Genomic DNA, 10,410 nt, shown 5'->3' on the forward strand with positions numbered 1-10,410 from the left:
TGCCTAATAAATCTATACCTGTGATTATTTCTTCTTTCTCATTTCTAATTTTTTTTTTTTTTGTATTTACACTTCTGTGATTGTGCTAAAAAATGGAACATTCTTCACTGGACATTTCCTTTGTCCTTTGGCAGCCTGGGAAAATTGGCAGAGACCAGCACCTATGTCACTGAGGTGGGAACACAAACATAGGCCAGGAGTAGATGGCAGTGAGGCTATCCTTTACCTCTGTGAGGCTGCTGGCAATGCTGGTGCTAGCAGGCTACTGGGGGTGCTGGAGACATCTCAGAACAGCAGGCTAAGTGGTCCAGAAATCACTGTGAAGTCCTGCTTTGTGGCTAAGGTCTGACTTTCAGTTCTCCAAAAAGGTACCAGCATTTGACCAATGAAAAAGCTTAATTAGTGGATGGATACAAGGTTCTAGGCAAATATTAAGGGAGGGGGAGTGTATATCTGGGATAAAAACTGCTCTTAAGAACTGAAGTGGAGACTCAAAATTTATTGTAATTTTAGTATTAAAATTTTGTTCTCTTAAGCTTATGAGGTCACAGAATTTGGGTAAAACAAGCCATTTTTATTTTGTATCCCCCTTTTTATTTCTCATTGCTTTATAGGATCCTTAATAGGCTTTTCTATTGTGATTGACTCTAAAAGGAGACTTTCCCAGAATTTCATACCATTCATCTTCCCAGAATTCTGGGCTATACAGCTAAGTCTTCGCTGGGTATATTCTCCTGATGTCACATAGCTACCTCAAATTCAACATGTGCCTAGTCAAGTAGATCACCCTCCATGTGTATCCTCTTTGTCTACGTTCCTATATTCATTTGTTGCCGATGTTCATTTAGGTTCAATCTGGAGCCTTGGAGTCCACCTAAACTCTTTGGCTTTCTTCACCCTTCACATGAAATACAAAATACTGTTTGCACATTTTATTTTCCTTCATTTTTTAAATAACTTAATTTCTCTCCACACTTACTTCAGATATCCTAGTTCAGCCTTTCATCATCTCCTTCTTGTATTTTCTTCACTGACATCTGAAGCATTAAATATAAGTGAATCCAGAGTGCAATAAACCAGGAAAGCCCCCTAGGTATAGCTAAGTATCTAAGGAATTTACTCCTTTGCGGTCTATGTCCAGATATGTAAATCTGAACTGTGGTGTTCTCTGCCTTTGGCTTGACAATATTTTTATTGCTTGCCCTCATTTCCTAATATTCTTGATCTTTGTTTCAGAACTTACTTATACTCTGACCACAAATCTAATTAACTCAGCCACCATGGCTTAGAAAGAAAGGATCAAGATTAAGTGGATCTATCATTGGCAAAGAGCACAGAATTTAATGACACACTGTTTGCAAAGGTGTGGTGAAGCAGGAGTGTATACATTATTTATGGGAGGTTAAGTTGGTAGGATCTCTTTGAAGGGTAATTTGGCAATAACTATTAAATATAAAATTGACCCAGCAATTTCATTTCCAGGAATTTATCCTAAAGATATATTTACATATGTGCAGAAAGGTGTATGTACTTAAGTAATCACTGTGGAATACTTCATAGTAACAGAAAATAAGAACCAATATAAATGCTCATTAAAGGTATAATGAATAAATAATGTAAGTTCCAACCATATAGGGACTACTATCTAATTAAGATGAATTAGGTAGCTATATGTAAGAAACAGTCTCTAAGATTTAGTGATAAAAAGGCACATGCATGTGAATCATGTGCTATCATGTGTACACCAATTGCATACATACATCCATACACACTTGTATATGCATAGACTATCTCTAAATAGACAGGCACACTAATGTACTGTTTGTGATGTATGGGCAGAAGGTTTGGGAACCCAGGGTTTTAGACTTACTTTTCATGGTACAACTTTTATAAAGTATGATTGTTTTGGTCATGTGCATGTATTAATTTAAATTAAAATACAAAACAAAATAAAGAGCAAGCAGAAAGTCTTGATGGCTATAATTTAAAATATTAAAAATATCTTCATAAAATTATATATATTTATGTATTTCCTCACATGGGAAGTAACATATACACATACACAAATATACAGTATATGTGAGTAGGTAGTTATAAGCATACCATGTATTTTTTGTAAATGAAAAAGTTTGTTAAATCATCCAAGATGACACCTAACTGTCCTAACTTATAGCAAGTACATTTAGATATTATGTGTTCAAGATGTTAATCTTTTAACCCATGTTAGTAGCATAAGTTTGCTTTTCAAAACAAATGTACAAAGTAATGTATGCATAGCTGATGTTTCAGCTTCAGTTTCTCTCCTGAAAGATTTTGACTTTCATAAATATATTCCTGTAAAGGCAGCTAAGAAAAAATGTGTGTTTAAGCATTCAAAACTTTTAGTATAACACTTAATTGTTAAAATGCTGAACATGTTTATTTTTTGTGGAATACATCACAAATTTATTCGAGATAAAATAATTATTCATGTATACAATACAAAAACAAAACAAGCAAACAACAAAAAAAACACTGTCAGCAAAACCACGTTGAATACAACAGCCGGCCTTTGTCTGTAAATTGCTGTCTGGATAATGTTACCTGAATTTTAAATAAATATTTACCCTAAAAAGAACCTTCCTGATTGTCTTGCAACAAAATGGCCAGTTTTGGTTAGTTCTGAAAATCTGTAGCATAAATGCTACCCAAGAAAGCAGGCTATAATATAACAGCTTAAAACAAGAATGAGAGCCTTGGGGTATTGGTGTTAAGTTTCTATTGAATAATCAAAATTGTAATTAATAGGATGAATACCATCATAAGTTTTCCTAAGAGAAGATATTTTTAAAGTATTTTGTGCATCAACAATATACAAACAACAAACAATGAGTTTGCAACATCCAAATGAAACTTGAAATGCATTCTCTAATTTGAGCACGGCTATAAAATTGCCCTGTTATATTATGGGTAGTTCCTCAGACCAGCCCAAAAGACTTTTTTAGCACACATTTTCCTGACATAACATACATCAGAAATGTGAACTGAACATACATACTGTTGAAATACTGGAAAAAACTAAAGTACCAAATTATAATGGTAACCATGACTGTACTAGCCCAGAGAAATAACATATGTGTGAATCACTCAAAGAGAGAACACAATTAAGATTAACCAAATTATTTGCAAGAGAAGGCAAAAAAAGATGGTGGTGGTGTGAAGAAAAATGAGAGTGGACTACAGGAAAAATCTGGCACTTGGAAAACACAGTGGCCATCCTTAGCTCCAGAGGCCTGCATAGTTCCCGTGGAGGCCTGAAGGGAGAGGTCCCCCAGCCACAAAGAGCTTCATCTCTGACCAGTTGTAGTAGTGTGTGTAAAGAGCACTGGGGAACTCATCCATGCTACCAAAGTAGTTCACCCACAGGTCATCGTGGTTGAGCCAGCCTCTACCGCAGGTGAGCCTGATCTTCCTCCCTGCGGGCCCCTGGGAGGAGTCAAGGCTGGTTGAGGCCCTCTCTTCCAGGAACTTCTGGGCTTGGACATCATAGAAGAGCAAGGAGCCATGGCCAGTGCCCACAGTGATGATGTGCTGGTAGAAGCTCAGTGAGCACACGCCAGTGCCACCTTCTCTGGAGCACAGGGGCCGGATGTTCTGCTGGTGCTGGCGCGGATCCAGAAAGGAGACATGGGACTGGGACCCCACTCCAAACAGGGACAAATCCTCGCAGTAGGTCAGGCACACGTTCTCTCGGCAGTAGGGCAGCCTGACAGCAGCCTGGACAGGGTACTCTGGGCTTTCCAGAGGTGGAAGTAGCCATCTAGGGACACTGCTCCCAGCTCCTGATTCTTGCCACTGAATGCCAGGGCTCTCACCTTTCGGTTACTGGGATTGGTGCTGGACGTGGGGATGGTCTCCATGTTCCTCGGACAGATGTGGGCATACACTGGGAGCTCTGTGTCATTGTGCCAGACGATGTTACCATTGAACATGTCGGGATCCATTCTCCATAGAGCCACAGTACCGTCGCGGGACCCGCTCACAGCCACTGTGTCACTCATCCAGGCAACGGTGAAGACCCAGTCCTTGTGGCCATGGCGGTCACCCAGACACACTGGATCCAGGGTGGGCAGCTGGTAGACAGCCAGGCTGCTGGGGTTCTCGCCCCCGGTGGCCAGAAGCGTCTTCGAGGGATTCAGCTCGATGGCGTGGATGCCACAGCTCGACTGGTCCTGGGAAAGCTCAGGTTCCCGGTCCCGCATGAGTGGGATGCGCGTGATGTGGCCTGACTGCACGTCCACCACGAACAATGTGTTGCACTTGGTGCCGCACACCACCTGCCTGGCGTTCAGCCACTGTGACACGAACACCTTGTTGAGAGTGCCCAGGGCCAGCGCGCGCTCTCGCAGCAGCTCGGGCAGCTTCTGCACCGCGTAGCCGCGCAGCTCGCCCTGGAAGCCCGGAAGCCCTGTATGGCCCCTCGCGCTCACCTCCGGCCCTTCAGGTAGGGCACCAGCGAGAGCTGTGTTGCCAGACGCTTCTGCTTCTTGGGCAGCAGCGGACCCTCGCCGTCAGTCGCCACCAAACCCTGCGACGACGAGCATAAGGAGGCACCCTCAATGGTGGGCACTTTCCGCTTCCTGCTACCAGTTTGCTCCGTGGCCATAGTGGATGGCGAGCGAGTGGGGGCGGTGATGGTGGCGGCGGTGGTGGTGAGGCTGTGGCAATGGCGGTGGCGGCGGCGGCAGTGGCGGCGGCAGCGGCATGTGGCACCAGCGTTGCTAGTGGCGGGGATGACGGGGCCTCCGAGTCCCAGGCGGAACTGGGAGGAACTAGGGCAAGAAGGACTGGGGCGTGGGCGGAGGGAGGCAGGGTGGGCGGTGGCGCGGTTCTAGGAGAGGACGGTAAGTAAGGCTGGCAGCGAGCCAGGAGCGCAATCTATGTGAGAAGAGGACCACGCAAGAGGCCATTAAGGAGGAGGTGGAGGCAGCTGGAGGTGCTGGCAGGGAGCTGGGGTGCAATGCATAGTAGCACACGCCTGGGTGGGAGGGGTGGGTCCGAGGGGTGGGGTGGGGTGGAGGATGGAGCCCACGCGGAAGATAACCTGGGACAGTGCTTCAGAGTGGGGGAGAGAGAGAGAGAGAGAGAGAGAGAGAGAGAGAGAGAGAGAGAGAGAGAGAGAGAAACATCCACATGAAAGGGACACATCGAGTGGCTGCCACCCGCAGGACCCAACCAGGGACCCAACCAGGACCGGGGACAAACTGCAATAGAGGTATGTGCCCTGAGCGGGAACCGAACCCGGTTCTCTAACCGCTGAGCCAAACCGGCCAGGGCTCAACCACCCTTCTTAAAATGCCTACTTAAATATTATGTGAAAGCTAAAATGTGGTCAAGTATGTGGCTAGAAGGAGCCCAGAAAACTGCTTGTCGAGGAAAAAAATGTGCATTTGGTGCAATCCTTGGAGACCCTTTGCTACAATTAGATAGTAAACTTGATAGGTGATGGAGGTGTTTGGCAGAGGCATAGAGACCCTCCTCCTTAGATCTGTTCTGCAGCCCCTCTGGTCTTGGGCACTGACCACCTGTTCATAGTAGTTAAATTGAACAGAAGTACTGAAAAAAAGTCTTTGGATCATGGTCTAATATCAGACAGGCACATGAAGCATAAAGGAAGGCATGAATGAAAATATGCCAACAAAGTTCATTGCTCTTCCAAATACAGATTTATGAATTGGAGCAGATTTTCAGGTATAAGGGCATCTGTCTTCAGAAATAAGATTACACAATCATTTCTGATATTTTGTATATAGATGTAAAGCACGGTTGTCCTTTAAAATATTTTGACATATTGCCTACATTTGTATATATAGCCCTTGTATTATCTTTATTCTATCCCAGGCTCTGTAATGTTTTAACTAGATGTAGATACCCAGTTATTGTTTTCCCTAACTTAGATACTGACTTGCAACTAGCTTCATCTATATCATATATGCCAGTGTCTCCTAATTTTTGTATAACTCCATCCTAAACTGACATGTGCAACTTCCTACTTGACATTTTGCCTATCAAAATAGAACTTCATATTTAGCATGTATAAACTCAAATTTTGGTTTCAACTTCTGGGCACCTAATCATTTATTGTTTTCTGTCTTAATGAATAGCACCGCCATCCATCCAGCTGAATAACCAGAGACCTAAGAATGATCTCTGACACATAATGCTTCCTTATCTTTGGATCATTATCTATCTTCTAACATTTTTCTAATCCATTCAATTCTCACCATCTCCACTGCTACCACTGTTTTGTCTTGACAACTGCAGTAGTCTCCTCATTTTCCTGCAACCATTCTTGCCCTCCTCCATTCACTTCACCACACTGCAACCAGAGTGATATTTTCAAAGTACAAATATGGCTATGTCACTGCACCCATTTAAATTAACCAATATTTCCCTATTGTCTTAAGATGAAGAGCAAAATACTTAATGCAGCCTATAGGACCCTGCACGATATGAGCCGAATTCTCCAGCCACATTTCTACCTTCTATTTATTATTTGTTTTATTCCATACACACTGGTCCTTTTTAATTTTCTCAATAGTATTACTTAGCTTCATGCCTGAGATCCTTTTTTTTTTTTTTTTTTGCATGTTGTTCTCTCTGCCTGGAATGCTTTGTACCTGTGGGTCTTACCACCTTTTACCCAGATCCTTACCTTGTTAACTCCTTATCATTCAGATTTTAGGTAAGGTGTCACTTTCTTAGGGAAAAGCTCCTTGACACCCCCCCCCCCCAGACTAGGTTAGATCTATTATACATGGAGCTCCCCATAACTGTACTTCATGACATTTGCCACGTGAAAATGCATGGTTATTTCTGTGACTATTTTATGTCTGTATCTATCTACGTAAGGAATGAACAAAAACTCCATGAAGGCAAAGGCAATATCCACTGTGCTCTCTATTGTGTCTCCTGTGTTTAGCATGTCATAGAAATACTGAATAGTTGTTGAATGATGCTGACTGAAATTTTAGAGACCCTGGATCTCTGTTTAAGTGATATGTCAGAACCCAATTCTTCACACTATTTTTTCAGCTACCTCTAATTTAATATAGCTTCAAGGGAAGACCCTTTACTACCTGACATTTTAGAGTCTTTAAAATTGTTTACTTTTAGGCTGCTTGAGTTTTGATTTCCTCTGGATCTATTCAAAGTATATTCCATTTAATTTTTTCCAAAAGTTAACCCTCCATTCCTGCAAAACTCTGGATCAACTGATGTAATAGGCAGCCCTAGAAAACATTATACAAAACTGGAAGTAGAATACTCTGCTGTCAAACATTACTGTGTTGTCTTTCAGCTGTGGAGGCAACTGCCTGAAATGACATAGGTCTGTGTAGTTGATCACTATAACTTGAAGGATCAGATTTACTGGGATGAAAGGTTTCAAGCAGAACATCAACATTTAACCCTTACCTTAAATGGGCATTTTAATACCATGTAATGATCAGAGGAAACTGCCATCATCCTTTGAAATATTACTGTTTCAAGTGATATCAAAGAGTGCCACAGTTTAGCTGTCATTGCCTTTAACACACAATTTGTAGATAGATTGAATTTCCCAGTGCAGATGGTGTGCACAAAATATTGAGTGTCTGTGTATATTGATGGCATGGTTTTACTGTCAAGAACTAGAGTAGCCTTATTAACAAATTACTACTAAGAATGCCTCAATATTTAAGTAAAATCTTAAGCCCTGTTTTTGGCACTTATCTTTGAAAACTCAGCTATATTCAGTTCAAAATTGCTTCTAGCAGCATATAACTCATGTTGTTACTTTCATATTAAGGATGGGGGGCATTTCACAACTAATGTATCATAGTAAAACAATGGGAAATTTTTCTCTGTATCAAATTTCACGTTTTCTTCCTTCATGAAAAGTGCTTATTAACTACTGTTTTTATCATTGTTCTAAACCAACTCCATCCATGCCATGCTTTGGTAGAACTTAGGTGTCTGAGGGGAGCACTTGTCCAGGCACACTATAATTGATCTGAATGTGCATCCTAAACAAAGTCCAATTTTGCCTGATGGTATCCCTGCATATTACCACTTTGAGAAAGTAGGATGCCTTGTTATCTGGATGCAAATATTGGTAAAGCTTCTCAACCTTCATAAGATGGCAACCTTATCACATTAAATTAGCACAGTCATTGCTAAAATGTGCCATTTTATTTTATTATTTTATTTTATTTTTATCCTCACCCAAGGCATTTTTGCATTTATCTTCAGATAGAGCTAGAGGGGGAGAGGGAAGAAGAGAAAGAGAGAAATATCCACATGAGAGAAAAACACATCAACTGGTCATAAAATGGGCCCTTTTAAAGAACTATATGGCTTAAGCATCTTACTTGACCTCTCATTGCCTCATTCTACCCATTGAAAAATTAACTTTTTTATCTTTATAATTTGATACAAACAAATGTTTAGTAAATTATACTACTGTTAGTGTCTGGATTCTCCAGCCTATGAGTCTGCCTGTAATGAACAATATATACTACTGCCCTTTGAGACATCATCAGTGAATATAACCTTAATATATTTTATCTCTCCAGATTGCCCACTATCCTCTTGTATGTCTCTAAAATTTGTACTCATCCCTCAAATTTCATCTCAAACATAACTCCACTATGATAAACTCTTTAACTCTGCCAGATAGGTTTAAGGGCATCTTCTTTTATACAATATGAACATATTTTCATTATAGTAATTAACTTACTTTATTGTAGTTTTTGGCTTGACTAATTCTTAAATAACTGCAAACTCCATTGAAGTAGAAACACTTAAAAAATATATGTTTGTTTCCTGAGAACCTAGCACAGTGCCTGGTGCATAAATGTGCATGCACATTTGCTGAATGAATGAACAAATGAATTCAGCTTCTATCCAAACCTTTGCTAATAAAATATAATAGTTAGCATTCTGAAGGTTGATTCACATACTTTCAGTTTTATTATTGAATCACCTTACACCAGAACACTGTATCATAAGATTATATTAGCTTAGGATTTGCTGAATCAGTTTCACTTGCACTTTAATATTATGCTTCAGGCAGTTATCAAAGGTCATTAATGATAGCCTAACAGCTTTATGGATGTCCTTTCTGCATTTATTGTAAATCTATTATGAAGGGCACTGTTCATCATATTGCTCAATGTCCCTTTTATACAGTGTCACACAGAAATTTAATTTATAATCTAATGCCTAAAAACCTTTATCACTTTGGAATTATTACATTGTATCCTATCTGACCAGAACTATTTAAGAGTACTAGCTATAAAGTCAGAGAGTCCTTGATTTGAATCTTGGCTCCATTAGGAGTGTAGTTTTGTGACACGGTGCAAGATAGGTTTTCCAACCTCATTAATTTCATCAGTAAAATGAGGATTCTAACACCAACTTGCCATGATTGTTTTAAAGATAGATGTAAAGCCAAAGCACCTAGCAAAGTTCCTGGCACATAATATACATAGTAAAAACTAACTGACTTTTATTTTCCTTGGCTTTTAGGAAGCACAAAGATAAATGTGATACTTAGTCATGGCAACCATACTAAGTTTTCTACTTTTTCTTAGTCCTGATCTAGACTTTTTTAATGTTATTTTTTATAATTAATTAATTTATTTTTGTTACAGATGTTTCTCCTTTTTCCCCCACTGATCCCTCCTCTCCCTCCCTCCCCGCCCTGTCCCCAGCTTTGTTGTCCATGTCCATTGTTCATGCATACATGCATCTAAGTTCTGTGGTTTATCTCTTCCCTACCACCCGCTCATCTGGGGATTGTCAGTCTGTACCCCACTTCCACATCTTTGGGACTACCCCATTTCTCAGACTGTTATGTTCATTATATTCTGCAAATAAGTGAGATCATATGATACTTGTTTTTCTCTGTTTGGCTTGTTTCACTTAGGATGACACTTTCCAGGTCCCTCCATGTTGTCTCAAATGATAAGAGATCTTTCTTTCTTACAGCTGCATAGTACTCCATTGTGTATATGTACCACTGCTTTTTTATACATGCGTCTACTGATGGACATTTGGGCTGTTTCCAGATCTTAGCTATTGTAAATAGTGCTGCTACAAACATGGGTGTATATATATTCTTTCTGATTGGTGTTTCAGGATTCTTAGGGTACATTCCTAGAAGTGGGATCATTGAGTCAAATGGAAGTTCAATTTTTAATTTTTTGAGGTCACACCATATTGTTTTCCATAGTGGCTGCACCAGTCTGCATTCCCACCAGCTGTGTACTAGAGATTCCTTTTCGCCATACCCTCACCAAAATTGTTGTTTGATGATTTGTTGATGGCAACCATTCTAACAGGTGTGAGGTGATACCTCATTGTTGTTTTAATTTGCATCTCTCTGCT

General features: G+C 40.5%; 1 protein-coding gene across 1 annotated transcript; it reads right to left on the reverse strand.

The window, feature by feature from the left end:
• Positions 1-3,258: 3,258 nt before the first annotated feature.
• Positions 3,259-4,645, reverse strand: LOC118636550 (DDB1- and CUL4-associated factor 12-like protein 2). Its single transcript, XM_036271683.1, is given in 3 exon segments — positions 3,259-3,749; positions 3,752-4,474; positions 4,477-4,645. Coding segments are annotated over 3 exon segments (1,383 nt in total).
• Between the last annotated feature and the right edge of the window lie 5,765 nt (positions 4,646-10,410).

This window comes from Molossus molossus, unplaced genomic scaffold (genome assembly GCF_014108415.1).
Source record: "Molossus molossus isolate mMolMol1 unplaced genomic scaffold, mMolMol1.p scaffold_m16_p_2, whole genome shotgun sequence".
NCBI classification, from domain to species: domain Eukaryota; kingdom Metazoa; phylum Chordata; class Mammalia; order Chiroptera; family Molossidae; genus Molossus; species Molossus molossus.